General features: G+C 40.6%; 1 protein-coding gene across 7 annotated transcripts in view; it reads left to right on the plus strand.

Annotated features, from left to right (window-relative positions):
• TFDP2 (transcription factor Dp-2) overlaps nucleotides 1–18,842 on the plus strand; it is a 156,772-nt gene that overhangs the window by 87,236 nt on the left and 50,694 nt on the right. For 6 of the 7 annotated variants that reach the window (XM_073359797.2, XM_073359798.2, XM_073359794.1 and 3 more), the window contains one exon: nucleotides 1,283–1,386. The exons of the other annotated variant lie outside the window; for it this stretch is intronic. In XM_073359797.2, coding sequence (XP_073215898.1) covers nucleotides 1,283–1,386 — 104 coding nt within the window. The remainder of the gene's footprint in view (nucleotides 1–1,282; nucleotides 1,387–18,842) is intronic. 7 annotated transcript variants of the gene reach the window in all.

Genomic DNA, 18,842 nt, shown 5'->3' on the forward strand with positions numbered 1-18,842 from the left:
AAAAATCCAGGGAGGAGAGCAAGAGGAAGATGATGGGAGTAGTCAGCTGAGGTTAAAGTGGTTGATACCTTCAAGAGGACAACTCCGGCGATGATGCCCTTAAGGCTGAGAAGGAGGAAGTTGTTAGTGACATGAGTTAGAGCAGTTTCATTGGCATGGAGAGGTGGAAGCTGGATTACAGGGTATACAGAAGAGAGTTATAGCAGAGAAAGTCAAGACAGTTGGTGGACATAGTCAAGAACCTTAGATCCAAAGGGAGATGGGCAGTAGAAAGATAAGTGGATCAAAGGGATTTTAGAATAAAGTATGTTACAGCATACTCAAAGGCTGAAGGAAAAGAATCAAGGTGGTGGAGAGAAAGGTTTAGGACTGGTTTCATTAGCCATAGGGAAAGTGGATATATAATATCAGTAGGTCACCTAGACCACTATAGAGATTCAGATGTTGTTTGGTGGGAACAGAGATTTGGCCTCTGCATGCTCTTGGGGGGCGGGGGTGGGGGTGGGGAACAGTTTTTCAAAATTCTGGTATATGCACTTTGCCTGGACACCTGTGGACACATACAGGAACTTGCCCCAATGATCTACTAAAGTCTGTATCACAATTCCGCATTAATCCTTCCTGTCAGTATACTCATGGGCTTATTAAGACAGAGGGATGGAGCAAATTGGGCACATTGGGTTTCAGTTGTTTAAATGTTTCTGTGATCTGATAGCTTGTCAATCACAGAGTATGCATTGACATGCAAACCTCCATGACAGGAGTACCAGTTTTGGACTTTCCATCACCACATTGGTGCTCAACACACAACTATTTGGTGATGGTTTGCAATGGGAACTACCCCTCTTGCATTGTGAACATAGTCCTCATCCTGGTAAGGTGACACTACAATGACAGCACTAGCCCATTGTAAGTATACAGAAAAATCATCCAGGTGTGGGTCTATTTTTGTAGGCACACCCATGAGTTTAACTTTTTGTATTAAAGTATGTGGCAGCCGGTGGGTTCCTCTTTTTTGTGGAGACAAGAGGATATTATTTCAGGAAGTATGTAAGTTAATACGTAACTTGTAAGGTAGGTAAAAATCTGGGGCCTGGTGAGTTGACAGTGTCTCGTTAAAAGGCCTTGACCTTTTGTGAGGGTATGTTTACAAAGTACAAGTAAAAGAAGAAACTCACATATTTCAAAATTTGACATAAGAAAGAGGTCACTAAAGCATTACTCATAGCTTACTGTTTAAGGGAATAATTTAGAATTCTGTTTTTTTATCACTTTTCTTTAGGTAACATTTCAGTAATTGCATTACCAGTTTCCAGCACCAATTCCCCAGCTAAGATTTTGCCAAAAACCTTGGGACCAATAAATGTGAATGTTGGACCCCAAATGGTAAGTACTCTAACTCTGGGCAACTATATGGCTGACTTTCTGTTTACTTAACATAAAAAGGTTAATAGTGAAAGTACAAACTACAACTGCAGCTTCTCCTCCAGCTATAAATGTTGTTGAATAGACATAAGTGCTTCCCCTTGTATCCACAGGTAATGAAGTAGGAACAATGTTCTTGGCACTCTACCATAACGCCACTCCCAGGAGAGATTCTGTATGGGCATACCTACATGTTCTGGAGTGAGTGGAGGCTCCTTGTGCAAAAATATACAGCTACACCTATTACATGACATTTATCCTTTTATCAAAATTATATTGAAAAAAACATTTTTCCCCTCCAGAATGTTGCTGCTGCTGTTGAATATTTTTGTGTGTTACATTCCCTCCACACAAGAGATGAGAGAGTACCTGGATTCTGTTATGTGCCTAGAGTTTCAACTTATTGTTATATCTATATAACAATATATCGCTGCTAACAATGGTCTGTTATTGTCTATACTAGCTAAGCAGTGTACGGCACTGGTTCAGAAGGATCCATTTTGAGAACTATTTTCAGCAATAGATCAATTTCTTAATGGATAGGACAGTAGTAGTCTTGCATGCATTAACTAAATATTGTAGTAAACTATTGCTTGGAATACATGATGACTTTGGCCCATATACAACATCCATCCAAGGTGTTTTACAGTAATTTGTTGTAATGGTTTCTAGTTTGCAAAACCCATAGTCTCAAGTGGTTTCTGTCCAAGTTGGACAGGAAACCACAAGCACTATAGCTAGTCCTCCCAACTTTATTTCCCAGTGTACAGCGTCTTGCATTTGGTATTAGCTAAAAGCCTTGCTTCTAGAGTAGTACTGTGCATTGTGGAATTTGCGTTTCAGAAGTTCCTGGAAATACCGGTAAAATGAACTTTGTAAGACATGCACTATAATGATGCTCTAGAATGTTTTTACCAAAAACAGTGTTGCTATGTGGATGCCATAAGTGATTGCAAAGAAAAAGAATGAGAGAGAACCACCAAGTTCATACAATCACTGCCCTGCAAACACACTCTGAGTGTGTACATATGATTGTTTTTGTTTTTTGCAAAAATGTAACCTGTGATTCACAACTATTGGCCACTGGTTCAGTTCCATCAGTGATAGCAATAGTGAAAGCTGTAACATAGAAATGGAAATTAGACATTTTTACTACCCTGTCATCTCCCTCATCTGAGCACACACATTCTCTCCAGGGTTAGACAACACAGTGGTGAAAACTCCTGACCTGCCTGAGTCCTGTCATGCTACAGCATTCTCTGTTGCTACCACAAGTGCTGAATTATTATTTCTGTTGTTGACAGTTCATACAGCCCCTGCCTCTTAAAAAACGTGTATGTGTGTGTGGGAGGGTGGAGTGGGGGGCTGGAAATTACATCAGCCTCTAAGTGTAAATTCTAATAAATGTTTGGTGTGTGTTTACTTATCAGGAGCAACCCATTTCTGCAGAGTAGAGTAAACTGAAAAATTGAGTAGTCTTAAGGGATACTGTCAAGTTAAAAACCATACTTCTGTCTGAATTATTTTATCTACTGTTAGAAAGAACACCTGAGATTACTATAGCTTGAAAGATATTGGACAGAAAATGACTGTTCATTATTTTGACAGTTTTAGACTTCACTGGGGCTATTCATGTGAATAGAGTTAAACACACACGGCCCAATCCTGCAAACTTACCTACTTCATCAATATGAGAGTTCTTTGTGTAGAGATAATTTAAATACAAATCTTTTCTATAGGCAGCTCTTTTTTGTTGTGAGTTTTTTCTCACATTAACAGGAGAGAGAAACTTTTTTTAAAAAAATAGATAGGAAAACATGGTTGCATAATGACAACATATGATAGGGGAATCCAGCGGCAGGTTTAGGAATAATTTCAAACTCTAAACTCAACTTAAATCTGGTCCTTTTTAAGAGGCATGTAGGAGGGTTTCTTTGAAATACTCCCCATCTATTTTGGCAGATGCAAACTGCCCAGTGATCCAGTTTTGGGTAGCTAAGGTCTTCTGTGAATCTAAATGTCCAGTTAACAGTCAAATGTAAGGCAACCTATGGACACACTCCTACTAAATTTTATATGACCTATTTCTTCACTGACCTCTTATTTTAGAAAAAGAGAAACTATTAGTTTATCATCAATTACACTTGATCTGTGGGGGTTTTAATTTGACACTAGGTTGGATCTTAGTTTATCTCCTCCTCTTACTGCTTTTAGGAAGAAGAGCATGCACCCAGTCATACAGAGCACACATTCATGACATCAGCAGTAAATTTAGTGGGCAGAGCCAGGACAAGCTGTTGGAGATAGAAAACTGGCTGCTGCTACTGCTTCCGCCATAATCAGGGCTTGTCTACATTTGAAACCCAAAAGGGTTTTTCCCCAAAAGTCTTTCTTTGAAGACCCACAAAGTGAATAGTGGGCATGACCGTATTATTTTGTCAACTAATTAGGCCTACTTTCTGCCACAGCAATTTTGATTCACTGGTTTCTGGTTCCACACTTTTCTTATTTACCAAGCATGATCCTTGAGTTAAATCAATAGGCCTTTTTGTTTGGACTAATTCAGTCTTTCTATTCCTCTTTCATACCTTTTCCCATAAACATTTGTTATTTTAGGTTATTGTGACATCTTATGAACCTTCATGTACTTTTTACAGTTGAGCCTTACATTTAGAGTAAATTTGTAGGCCCAGTTATCACAACACCCATGACTATGCTGTCTGAGCACATTCCAACACCTCAGCAACGTGACTAACATCTTAACGTGTAATATGTAGTTCTTTTCTCTCTTCCTCCCCTCTCGGGAAAACTGCATTTTTTAAAACTTACATTTAAAAAATTAATATATGCTATGTATTTTTTCTAGCAAAGGCCAGATTGAAGAAAATGCACCAGCTTTGAATGGAAGTTGGTGTTATTTGTGGTGGTTCTTAGCTCTTGTGGGAGTTCATAGAATTATAGGGTTAGAAGGGACTGCAAGGGTCATCTAATCTAAACCCCAACATCCCATCTTGGACAGGCCCCTAAGAAGGGTGTGCCTCTTGCATAAATGAGCTTTACTTTTGCAGTAGACAACTCTATTGTGTCCAAGGAGTGGAGTTGTTGACTACAGTTCTTGTCCCAGAGCGTTAGGCGATCTCTGAAGGTATCCAGGCCCCAGAACATTAAGCATCTTTAACGTAAGGCCCAAGACCTTGAATTTGATGTAATATTCTGTGCGGAGTGAGCATAGTAAATGGAAGCTTGTAAAATGTGCTTGTGAAAGCCTATGTTACTGTGGAGACATGCTACTGATATTGTATTAATTGCAGTTTCCTGAGGGCTGGTGGTTTCATGCCTCACTATATTGAATTGCTGTACTCCAGATGGGACATGACAAAGATGTGTATTACTGAGGCCAGGTCATTGTCCGCCAGGATGGGATGCAGTGCCCTAACCAGACATAGGTGGTAGAAAGCATTGCTTGCAGTGGCTGTTATATGAGAGCTTATGTGAGGAATCCAAGAGTGCTCTTAAACTGTGTTCTGACTTAACTAGTTGTGGACAGACGTTTGATGATACTCCGTATGAGTTTCATTTTTATCACATCATTTACAAGTGACTAAAATTATGCATAATATTCAGAATTTAACTTCTATAGAAGGAGAATTCTTTTTGCACAGTATCTCTCCATATGTATTGTTGTCCTCACCTGAGTGATCAGCAATTTCAGGGCCTTTCAGCTGGTAGTTACCGTTGGTGGAGAGAAACTTATGTTACAGAGTCAGGAATGGTGATACTTATTTATTTACACTATGTAGGTGTTCTTGTCTACACTATGCACATGAGTCTTGTTATTCTTAAAGTAAAATGCACCCAATCACTCACAGGTAACTCCATAAACCCTAACTCAGTCACCACGAGCAGCCACCAACAACAGGTGCCTTCACTGGTGTTCTCCAAGATCTTCATGTATCCTCTCAATTACCATGAAACCTCCCCTCCTGGCTGCCCTGTCACTTTTCAAACAGTAGCCAGAAGAGCAGCATCTGATTCACCATCAGCAGATTAATCCCCCTGCTCTCTGTGAATCTAGTATTACTTCAGTATTATAGAATTTTGTTTGCCTTTTTCCTAACTGTTTTGCTGTACTAAGTTGTTTCACCTGCTTGGTTTCCTGTACTGTAGAGCAAATAGGAACGTGCCCATTTTCTTCTGCCCGGATTACGTGGATTACCTTAGACTGAAATTCATAAAGTACTTGTGTTTTTAAAGTCACTCTGATTCTTACTCTCCTCCTCCACAACATAAAACTGGGTATTTGCTTGCCCCCATACCTATCAGCAAATGTTGCTCCCTTTCTGCAGGTACCTTCTTCCACATTATTGGTGTATAAAGTGGGTCTTACATGTAATATTGAAACATATAGCATCGCTAGTTGACTTCACGCAAAAATAACCTTTGCCTTTTGCTAGCCAGCTTCTTACCTTATCTATCTGCTAGGGTGACCAGACAGCAAGGCTGAAAAATCAGGACGGGGGTAGGGGGTAATAGGAGCCTATATAAGATAAAGCCCTATAAAATATTGGGACTGTCTCTATAAAATCAGGACATCTGGTCACCCTACTATCTGCTGACTCATGGTAACTCAATTTTTTGAGATAGTTCATAAAACCTGAGTTCACAGTTAAATCCCTCTAGCTTTTCGTCACAATGAAAAATTCAAGCAAGCTTGAAGAGAAGGTTATTGTCTACCTTGTTAACTCTTCTATGTTTTCATGAGACTTTTTAAAAGCAAAATTTATTGTTAAACTTTGTGATTCTGCCTCCACCCTTTTAATAAAATTACAAACCCCACCCCTATAGCTTTTGGAAAGAGATGGGTGATCATGGAGATATTTCTTCTGCAAACTGAAACATCTATTCCCTTGAGGGTGATTATCTTCCACCGTCTTCAGTAACATGCTCTGTCAAGCACAGCACCGAGCTAACTAAAATTAGCCAAAAATGCAACAGTTTACATGTAAAGATATTGATGATGATAAAGAAAAATCTATATGATGAAGCTATTTCTTTAAGCAATATTTTCTTATAAATAGAATAGACTCAGAACTTAATTTTAACTGAACATATGCTAAGAAAAGAGTAAACACATCAGTTCACATCATGGAGAAAAGCCATTAAAACATCCCTTTAGTAGCAAATGAATACTGTTGAGATAAAATCATAAATTTAGAAAATGTTTCCCTAGCTGCTGTAGTAGTAACATCTTACACAGTTAAGGATAAAAACAGAATACTAACATTTTGATGTAATTCACACCATTATGGAACTTTTAGCATTTTAGTCAGCATAGACAGTGATGAGGGCCCTATAAATATCGGCATAGCAAAGCAACATAGATCTGTTTTTGTGTCTGTCTGAAGGCAAAAGAGACTTAGGCACCTAAGTTCCACTGACTTTCAGTAAGACTTCGTCTCCTGAATGTCTAAGTCACTTCTGAAAGTAGGATTTAGGCACTTTTGCAAATTTTACCCTCAATCTATAAGAGTCAAGAAATAAAATGTTACAGAGTCTGGGTTACAAATACTTCAGGGACATCATTCATTTTATTTGTTGGTTAATGGGGTTTGTTTGTTAGTTTTGGGTGGGAGAATTCTGCAGGGATTGGTTCTTGGCCCTACACTATTTAACATTTTTTATCAATGACCTGGAAAAAAAAAAGCATCACTGATAAAATTTGCAGATTACACAAAAATTGGGGGAAATGGTAAATAATGAAGAGCACACATCAGTGATAGAGAGCCATCTGGTAAGCCAGGTGCAAACAAACAAAATGAGTTTAATACAGCCAACCAGAGTTATAGAGTCATTGAGTTAGGGCCAGAAGGTACCCCCAGATCATCTAGTCTGGTCTCCTGTATATCACAGGCCAACACTCACGCACCAAACCCAACAACTGAATTAGACCAAAGTATTACAGCCCTTAGGAGACTAACCTATTATGTGCCACAGGCAAAGCATAGGAGGGACCAAGATGCCCCGCTGCCCAAGTGCAATGTCAGGGATTTGATTAAGCGAGAGATACCCAGATGATCTGGCAAGTGACCTGCACTCACATGATTCAGAGGAGGCAAAAAACCCCCACTGTCACAGCCAATCTGACCTGGGGGGAAATTCCTTCCCAACCCCACCTATGTCAGTCAGTTAGACCTTTAGCATGTGAGAAGGAATCATCCAGCCAAGTACCTGAGAGAATGTTGAGTATCACCTGAGTTCACTGGCTTACCCGGCCCAGTGTCCTATCTCCAACTGTGGTCATTTCTGATGCTTCATAGGAAGGTGAAAGGAAAGAAAACCACCACCACCACCCACAATGCAGTAGGGTCAGAGGGAAAATTCCATCCTGGATGCTGCAGGTGATCAGCTGAAGCCCTAAAGCCTGAGATTTTAGGAACATGTAAGGAGATACATCTGGGAACAACAAATGTAAGCTATATTTACTGGATCAGGGGCTCTATCTTGGGAAGCAGTGACTCTGAAAAAGACATGAAAAGTCATGGTGGATTATCAACTAATGTGAGTTCCAAGTGCAGTGCTTTGACAAAAGGGCTAATGCAATCCTGGAATGTAGAAACAGGGGAATGTGGAATAGGAGTAGGGAAGTCACATTACCTCTTTGTCTGGCACTTGCAATTGCTACTGGAATACTGAGGCTCATTCTGGTATCCACAATTCAAGAAGGACATTGATAAATTGGGAGGAAAAGTCATGAGTGTGTTTTAAAGGATTGAAAAACATATCTTATAGATAGACTGATAGACTATAAAAGCTGAATCCGATTATCTCAATAAAAGATTAAAGGATGACTTGATTACAATCTACAAGTACCTACATGAAGAACAAATTTTGATACTGGCTCTTCAGTCTGGCAGACAAAGATATAGCAAGATCCAGTGGCTGAAAGTTGAAGCTGTATGAATTTAGACGGGAAATAAGGTAAACAGTGGGGGTGATTAACCATTGGAACAAATTACCAAGGAGTGTGGTGAATTCTCCATCACTGGCAATTTTTAAATCAAGATTACATGTTTTTCTAAAAGATATGCTGCAGTTCAAACAGGAATTAAGTCAGGAAAGTCCTATGGCCTGTATTATACATAGATGATCACAATGTTCCCTTCCCAATGCACAGTCAATCTGTGGAACTCCTTGCCAGAGGATGTGGTGAAGGCCAAGACCATAACAGGATACAAAAAAGAACTAGATAAATTCATGGAGGATAGGTCCATCAATGGCTATTAGCCAGGGTGGGAAGGAATGGTGTCTCTAGCCTCTGTTTGCCAAAAGCTGGGAATGGGCGACGGGCTGGATCACTTGATGATTACATGTTCTGTTCATTCCCTCTGGGGCACTTGGCACTAGCCACTGTTGGAAGACAGGATACTGGGCTAGATGGACCTTTAGTCTGACCCAGTATGGCCATTCTTATGTTCTTGCTTTATCTATTTAAAAAATTTCTCCTGGCCTTTGAAACTTTTTTTAAACAAAACATAAACCTTGAGTCAAATCTAACTGAGTGTCCCTTTTCAAATTAATAATAAAATATTTGTTCTGGTACATTTGTTTCAGAGATAGAAGGCAGTGTGAGCTGGTAGATGGAGAACTAGATTGAGAGTCAGGAGACCTGGGTTCTGGTTTCCCAGCATAGTCACTAGCCTGCTGTGTGACTTGAGGCCAGTTAGTTTCCCTTTCTGTGCCTCAGTTTCTCCTTTCGTAAAATGAGGATAGTGATGTTCTCCTTTCTTTCGTAAAGCATTGAGATCTATGAACTAAAAGTGTTGTATAAGAGCTAAGTATTATTACTGTTTGTTTTCTCCTTTTTATTGGCCAAAAACTGTGATTCCAATTGAAAGAACTGGTTTTGAAGACTGACTTAGGGTTACAAGCCAGAGAGAGAGAGAGAGAAGCAGGAGCTATAGCATTCCTCATGGGCTTTAAAGGCCAAATCCTTACTCAGTTAACTCACCTCACCTGAAATAAGCAGGACAATTCACAGGAAGAAGGTGAATAGGATTTGGCTCCAGATCTGTACTACTGGTGGTCTCTATCAGTTCCCTGTTTAACCTTATCAATTAATTTATTTATAACAATTTGCAAACAGTTATCTCTCAATAGGACATTACTGGGAATTGTTACTGGGTTCTAAGAGATTCCCACCTAAACTTTTTGGCTTCTGGAAACTGATTCAGCAGTGAAGCGCTTGCTTAACTTTAGGCATTGAATAGTCTCACTGTCTGTGTAGGTACCTTCTAAATGACTGAATGACATTACTATTATACTTAAAGCTACACATATCCTTAAGTGTTTTGCTGAACTGGGGCCAACGTATACTTGAAATTCAGTTTCTTCTGTAGGTGTCCAGTGTCCCCTGTTTAAGAATTCTACAGTCCTAAGGAGTTGAGGAGAGACTCAATTAGTTGATGATGGGTGTTTCTTTTTTCTGGATTAAAGTCTACATGTAAAATCCACAGAACTAATCTAAATTCACTCTTGGATCTCAAAATTGGGGGTGGGGGTGGAATAACCACACAAACATGTACCCTAAATACAGTTTTGATTGTACTGTGGTCCACAACTTTTGTTGTTTCTTGTTTGTATTGCAATGAAAACAAAAAGTGTTACTTCAGTAAGAAGAGCAAATTATCATTCTAGCCATTGGAACTATGCATCTTTTAGTAAGATATCTTCAAATCTGGATTCTGGATTCCACTTCCCAGGTCTGTAAGAGCTGTACACTGTACAGGTATTTCTTATTTTTTTTTATAGCCAGGTATCATAGTGACACAACAGGTGATGTGTCCAGCAGCACGTATCAGCACAGAAACAAAGGACCAACATGCCTATCCTTCAGGTCAGAGGTTAGGTACCACAGTGCAGTTGCTGTAGGTGAACAGAAGATGGGACATAAAATGCCAAAGAGGAAGTGGTAGGCAAATATATCCCATTCTTCTCCAGCCTAGACAAGAAAGTCTTTTTTTAAAGAACCAGGGGAGCAAAGAGTTGATTCAGAAAAAAAACCTGCTGTCAAAGGGGCTAAAGTATTAAATCTGCGGCTTAAAATATTTTTAAAGTACTATTGCAGCTAGATGTTTAGTAATTGGTGGCCACTTAGTCACAGATTTGTTCACAATATTTAAATTCAGGATAAATGATGGTTCATTGAAGCTCCAAAGCTCCATCCACAACCCGTGACACTAAAATAAAATGTCATTCATATTAGTGTGAAGATCTTTACAATATCCTCACCCCTCTTCTTTTGTGTGGTTTTTGATCAGGAGTAAAATATTAAAGATGGTATTTAAATCACTACCATTGGTCTTCAGAGTTAACACATCATTGCGATTAATGGGACCAGTCTACACTTCTCACAGAGCTATTGTTTCATCTTGTCTTCATACTCAGGCAAGACTCACAATATTAATTTATATCGGCTTTATATTTTGAACTTTGCGGCCATAATGGCTAGCAACAAATTTTTTTAGAAATGTTAGATTCTGGAGCAAAAGGTGGAAACCAGCACAGAAGGTGCAAACTAGATCAGCCACCACAAAGTGGCCCTGTTAAATCTTCTGGGCTCCGGTAAACCTGCTGAGGCAATATAGTCTGATGTGGCAGTTGTCAGATCCACTTTGGAGCCTCGCCAGGAGGACTTAGGTAAACCTAAGAAGGACAGGAAAGTAGAAGTTGGCTCTGACCTCGTGTAGGAGCTACCCATCTCTACTGTGACTTCTTGCTCTCCCTCTCTGCCCTTCCTACTCAGTTCTGGGGGTAGTGCTCCTTCATTGTGTGGAACATGCACAGGTACCCACTGCTCACAACACTCAGCTGGCTACAAACTTTTATTGAGGAGTGCTTCTCCTGGAACTGAAGAGTGATATGGTGAGGATCCTTTGGAGAACCAAGCAGTCATAAAAGTAGGGAGTTGGATGACTCTTCACATACAGCATCTATCCAAAGCACCCCTGATCTAGCACCCACAGCAGTAGCATCCTGTGTACCTCCAATATCATTCTACCCACAGTGACATCTACTTGGCTGCTGCTTACTGTACCCCAATCCCTCAGTCCTCTGCAGCCAGAGAAGATCATGGAACATGATTGCAAAGGATTGGAATTTTTGAGAGAAGAAAGAGCAGCTGCTTTTGGGTTGTGGGAGGAGAAAGATTTAATAAGTTTGGTAGCCAGGAACTTCTTTAGTTATAATATCTGCTGTGCTACTGGCTTGTTTTATGGCTTTGAAGAAGTGACTTCACTCTCAGTTCCCATTTGTAAAATGAAGATAATACATACACCATCCCTTGGAAGTAACTGGATGAGGATTAGTTAGTTTGTCTTGAAGAGATTGTTAGCCAATATACATATGTAAGGCATAGTAAAACCAAATTTAATAGGCATGAGATGCATGCTTTTAATATAATATACATTATATATATGGCTGTTGGGAAGTTATGTTATCTGAATGTATTACACTCTTCCCACGATTCTGTTCACCCATGGCAAGGATCCCACAACATTGCAAAGCTGAAGTCCGCTTTGGCATTAAAAAATAGGAAACTCGTCAAAACAAAGCTACATGAATATTATGTACCAATTTCATAACTCCTCAACACTTGGCATTTAGTATTCAAAACAAGTTATGGGAAAGTAAAGGGATGTACCAAGGTCAAAGCTGGCACAAACCATCAGGGATGAGTGATATAAGTTACACTGACAGAAGCACTGGTGTGGTCAGCGGGAGAGATTCGCTCGCCGACATAGCTACTGCTGCACGTGGAGATGGTTTTATTATGTCAATGGGAGAGCTCTCTCCTACCAGCATAGAGCAGCTACACAAATGATCTTACAGCTGCATCGATTCAGCTGTGCCACTGCAAGCTCACTAAACTTTGTCAGGGGTGGCCAACCTGAGCCTGAGAAGGAGCCAGAATTTACCAATGTACATTGCCAAAGAGCCACAGTAATATGTCAGCTTCCCCCCCACCCCCCCGTACTCCCAGCGCCTCCCAGCAACCAAGGAATCATCATGGTAGTCTTTGCAAGCAACTGAAGGATTTTGGGGGGCAGTGAGCCAGACAACCACATCTGTCTGCACTTCACTCCTTGTCCCCAACCAGCCCCAAACTGGTTCGTATCCTGCCATTGCCACCAGTTGTCACGGAGTCCTCGGGCGATGCTCGGGACCTGCTCCCTACAAAGTCAATCAGGACTCTGGGGGAGTCTCGTCTCTCTCTCAGCAGACTGTCTCCAGGCAAAAAGCTCACACAGCTTCCACCTTCCTGGGTCTGACCTCGGAACATTCAGCCTCCTCTGCCCTTCCGTGCGCTTCCCACAGCGAGTCTGCACAGGCGGAGTTCTGGGGAAGCCAGAGGGTCCTGCACCCCAATTTCACAGTCAGATGTGACTCTCAAGCAGCCAGTAAAAAAGAGTTTTATTAGATGACATGAACATAGTCTAAAACAGAGCTTGTAGGTACAGAGAACAGGACCCCTCGACCAGCATCCGCACAGATCAGCACCTCCTCCTCCCTCCCCGCACCTCCCTATCAGCTGTTTCATGGCGTGCAGGAGGCTCAGGGGAGGAGCGAGGGCACAGCAGGATCAGGGGAGGGGGCAGGAAGGGGTGGAGTAGGGGCAGGGCCTGTGGCAGAGCCAGGGGTTAAGCAGCGAGCTTAACACTGGAAAGTTGATGCCTGTAGCTCCAGCCCCGGAGTCGGTGCCTATACAAGGAGCCGCATATTAACTTCTGAAGAGCCGCATGTGGCTCTGGAGCCACAGGTTGGCCACCCCTGCTTTAAGTGATGTGTAAAGAGTTGTGTAGCTTATAAAATCATACTATAAATACAATTAGTTGAAATGTGTATCTTTGAAGCATACCTCCTGTGTAAGGTGAACATTCTGTGAGATAAGAATTGCTTCCCAGAAGGAGGGTATGTTTGTCTCTTTTTCGTATTGTTCTCTTTTGTTTTTAGACAATAAATTTGGCTAAATTCAGTCTCTTGAACATTTTTAATACTGAACCGTGAATGTAGTCAAACAAATGGCTACCCTTTTAGTCAGTAATATATAATATATGTGTTCATTATTTTACCGAGTATCAGAGGGGTAGCCGTGTTAGTCTGTATCCACAAAAACAGGGAGGAGACTAACAGATTTATTCAGTCATAAGCTTTTGTGGGTAAAAAATCCACTTTTTCAGATGCATGGAGTCTTTAAGGTGCCCCTGTACTCCTAATTATTTTACCGATTTCTATTGTAATTCACCTGAACGTATGGGACTTATTGACACTGAACAGTCATAATCTAGGTCTTCACTAGGAAAAAGGAGTCTTTTTAACCCATGTTAAAATCCTAGTGAAGGTAAGGGTATGGCTACACTGGAAACTTCAAAGCGTTGTTGTGGGAGCGCTCCCGCGGCAGCGCTTTGAAGTGCGAGTGTGATCACGTGCGAGTGCTGGGAGAGAGCTCTCCCAGAGCTCCTGGTAATCCACCTCCACGAGGGGATTAGCTCCGAGTGCTGGGAGCGTGGCTCCCAGCTCTCGGAGCCTGTTTACACTAGCTCTTTAAAGTGCTCTGACTTGCTGCGCGCTCAGGGCGGTGATTTTTCACACCCCTGAGCCAGCAAGTTAGAGCACTAGAAAATGTAAGTGTAGCCAAGCCCTAAGAGAGTTGTAGTTTTAACAAATTTTAGCTGGTTGAGGTAAACACTAGTGGTTTAGCTTGACCTGCTAAAATATGTGAATACTACAGACTACCTAGTCTATACTAAGACTTTACCTTGTGGCCATTACAATGGGTTAGCTAAAACATGGTAAGAACACACCTTTTTTTCCCAGTGTGTACAAGCCTTTCCTGATGCACTGTACAAGTGCCCTCTGATTTCTTAATTACAATAGTTTGTAAATGTTCCTTGCTATTAGCAGGCTTTAAAATCAACACCCCTTTAAGGCATATTGTACTGGAATAGGAGAGACTGGGAATGAAATATAAGGCATATTAAGTGATAGGGTATCTACCAGGGAAATTAACCAGCATAACTATAGCAATATAATTATACTGCTATAGTTATATGGATATAACTGTCTATTTAGCTACTCTTATTCCAGAATAAGAGTACCTTTTTGCAGTTTAGTTTATGCTGGCAATTATATAACTATACCAGTATAGCTATAGACAAGCCCATATAGAGTTAATAGCTTTGCTGTTATATTTTGGCAGTCTGGGTTAATAGGACAGCCAGATTATTACTTTGCAACAGAAAATGATACAATTCAGAATGATTTTTTTTAAAGGAAAACTTTGATTCTACATGCTGTAAAAAAGTGTAGATATTAAAATAACAATCAGGGATTTTTTTGTGCTGTGTTGGTCCCAGGATATTGGAGAGAAAAGGCGGGTGAAGTAATATCTTTTATTGGGCCAACTTCTGATGGTGAGAGAAACAAGCTTACACAGAGCTGTTCAGATCTTGGAAACTAACTCAAGATATTACCTCACCCACCTTGTCTCTCTAGTGTCCCTGATTATGACAGTTTGCAGCTTTGACACTGAAGGGAGTAGAAAAATTCATTGTCAGTCTTAAAAACCTGACTAGATCCCATCTGTAATGGCTAGGCCAAACAGTGTTAATCAGTTTGGGGCCCTGCTATGTTTATAGGTTGGACCTTTTAAAAAAATGCATTCTGTGACCTGCTTTATTGTCTGTTTACTCTAGAGGGCACTAGAGTACAACAAGTAAAGGCCATAATGACCCATCTTTTGTAACATTCAAGTGGTTTGCACATTCTAAATATAATTTACTATTTGTCATAGTAATGCTATGATGAGATTATAGTTATACTAGTCTCTTTATGGTGTGTTAGTATTATGACTTAAAGGAAAACTCAATCTCTTCAGCTCAGGCTAGTAATGTGAAAGCTTAGAGGGGATGAAGTGCAACTCAACATGAGCAAACTGCAAAGCAAACTGAAAATAATATTTTAAATTATAATTGGCATGTGAGAGTCATGCTGGGTGGGGCCAACTTGCTGAAAAGTTATATCATTTGTAGTACTGCAGCAGATCAGTATAAGAAGAGGTGGTTAAAATCTTCAATGGTGGTTTAACAACTGGACAAAACTTTTAATATTTTAATATTTAATCAAAATGTTTAGCTTATAAACTCTGAATATGTTACATTGTTTTCATCCAGTTTCAATATTGGTTTAACTGTTTAAAAAAACTCAACTAAATCAACTAACTAAGCACTGCTTAATTTCTACCATTAAGGTTTTCTGATTCTTAAGTCAGTATTAAAGTAAACTGATAATGGATATTCCATCTTTTAGTGTCCACCTACATTCTACAGATACAACCATCTTGGGGCATCTCTTATTCCCAACACAGTTACAACACAATTAAGTCAGTCAGGCTCCGATAATATCAAACTGTCCAAATACCTTGGCTTGTGCTGTTTCTCCCATTTCCAAAAGCATCTCTTTTCAAACTGGCCACTACCTGTATTTTTAAGAGAAACCAAACATGGCTGTAGGAAGTATTGGCAGTGTTTCTTAAGAAATTTTAAAATGACATTCAGGTGAGGGGGGAAAAATGGAAGGAGTATACTCTAAATATTATGTTGTAACCCATTAGAATAAATACCCTAGGCCACATGAACAGCATAGGTAGCTGATGAATATATATTCAGGTTTTAATACATTGAACGGTAGAAGAGGGAATACAATACATCCTAAAGCTTAATACATGTGGTGTTCAAAACATAACTAAAATGTCATTCCTTAGATGTCACAAAGCCCAACAACCAAACAAAATAAGCATCTTGAAAGAGCTTTTTCATGGAAAGTTTATCACGGGAGTCTTGCTGGAATAAAATGAAATGTTGGAGTAAAATCAATCTTACACTGTTATCTTCCTTTGTTATAAAATGATGTTGAAATCCAGTTGTGTGCTAGCCAGTGAACTATGGCAGTATTTTGTGCCAACAAACACCTTGACATTTCAGTGGCTTGCAAGCCTGAGCAGAGTATGGTAATTTTATGCTAACTAATGTTTATTACAACTAAAAGCAGAAGCAAGTAGTGAAGGACTCAAACCCAGAGAATGTTTGAGTGCACTTCTGAAAATAATTACTATAACAATCTGGCTGCATTGCAAGCAAACAACTTGTAGAACTGATTTGGCATCAGTTCTACAATAAGTTAACAGTTAAATTTATTCACAGTCTCCTCAACTGCACTATTCTAAAATATCTTCACTGCCCATCTTGTTTTACATCTTGAAGTTTTATCTGCTTACTATTATAAGTCACAGATGCTCTGAAATTCATGACTGAATTTGAATATTTTTAAGCAGTGTTAACAAGTAAAAAATCTGGGTTTGTTTTATAAATAAACTAAAGAATGGTTCTTCTTCAAGTGTTTCTGCATATTCCCACTTATGGGTGCTGTGCCACCTTGTACTGCCTTACGGTAAAAACCTCTTTTAGCAGTGTCAGCTAGAGCGCTACCATGCCCTCCCACCCTTCAGTATCATGACACACTGAAGGCGAAGCTATAAAGGGGGTGGAGCTCCCTCACTACCCCAGTTTCTTCCATCTGCATGCCTGGGCAGATGTGAACTGCTCTGGTTTCTTTGGAGTCTCTTTTCTACTTAGAAATAGTGTTAGCTCATTTTCAGTATAGTTAGTTCATGAATTCAGATTTCTCCAGGCTTCGGGTTATGGAGGAACTGAGGAAACAGAAGAAGCTGAATTCAAGAAGTGCGCTTCCTGCCTGGCTGTCTTCTCTGCATCTGACAACCACATGTGGTGCCTCAAGTGCCTGGGAGAAAGATGCTCACCTTCTGGGTGTTCTATTTGCCAAACTTTCACACCCAGGATAGGGAGATTCACTTGCAGCTCCTCCTCCTAAAAGAAGACCTCGTAGCTAGACCATCTAGACCTGGTCAGGACTCAGATCCTAGGTGTAAGAGATCAGTCTCTCTGCCCCTGTGGCTGCCAATGGCTCCAAACAACTGAAGGGTTCCAAGAAGCCACTACCCCTGTTGGTGTTGGACTTGGTTCCTGCGCCTCACTCAGTCAATCCCCTGAGGCTCCAGATGTTTAAATGGAGGCCCATGTGGTCAGATCTGACTGCTTCATTTCTGGAAGAGAGGTTGAGAGATAGTTCAGCACTGATACCATACCTTGTTCCTCCCACCTATTCAACCCAAATGGAAACCCTGCAGGTGCAGGACCATTACCAGTTCTGATTTCCACTTCCAGTGCTAGAAAGATGGAATTGCTCAGTGGGTCAGAATCAATGCCTTCAGTTCCTTCTGTCATAGCATCGAAGAAAAGGAGGCTTAGAGCCAAAATGGCCAATATTAGTAGTGCTGGTTCCTGTGCATCAGACCTGTCCGATCCAACTGATTCTGACAAAACTGCTACAGTTCCAAAGCAGAGGTCTATTCCATCTTCAGTTACAAGGGATACAGACCTGTGTCTAATGTTGCATTGTGATTCTTGGATCTTCTTTCAGTTCCTGGGTCAGTTCTGAAGAGCTCTGTCACCGTGACAGACAAGGATCACCTTCCAGCTCTGGTTGCTTCATCATTTCTGGATGGGAAGATTAGGGTTTCCAAAAGGAGACATATTTACCCAGTTCCAAGTTCATCTTCCTTGTCCTCAATTAAGAAGAATAGGCCACAAGACATTGGGCGTTTTCCCTTGGACCACCCTTTGCTTCCTCTGCCTTGGATACCTACAGGATCTCCATAAAACGCTGGATTTCCATTCTTCCCTTTGGATCCACTGTTACATTCTGTTTTGGATGTACAGTGGTAACTCTAGCAGGAAGAAGATGGAGGAAGAATACAGAAGTCTGTGGCTTGCTTTGTACCACCCAATGGCCTGCCTCCTGCAGGCACCAAATCCTACTTGCTGGGGTGACTGGCAGTCATGGGACCTAGGGCCTTATTGGGGTGGGGTTTGGCCAATACTGGATTTAAGGGATTTAAATAAATACATTTGAAAGTTTTGGTTCTGAATGTTTTCTCTCGCCACCATAACCCCTTTGCTGTCAGTTATGTATTGGTTTGCAACCGCTGATCTAAAGAATGCATATTTGCACATCTCATTCATCAAAATCATCACAAGTATCTGTGATTCATAGTGGCTTGTTGCCACTATCCATACACGGTGATCCCATTTGGCTTTTCCACGGCACCCAGAATTTTTACAAACTGTGTCTCTGTGGTAGCAGTCATCTGAGGAATCAGGCTATTTATGTTTACTCTTATTTAGACAACTGGCTACTCGAGGCTCTCTTGCACAAAGAGCTGTTAAACCATATCGGCTTCAAGAATAAATTCTTTTCAGACTTTGGGCTCTTTCTTAATTGCC

The sequence above is a fragment of the Lepidochelys kempii genome, chromosome 9 (assembly GCF_965140285.1).
Source record: "Lepidochelys kempii isolate rLepKem1 chromosome 9, rLepKem1.hap1, whole genome shotgun sequence".
NCBI lineage: Eukaryota > Metazoa > Chordata > Testudines > Cheloniidae > Lepidochelys > Lepidochelys kempii.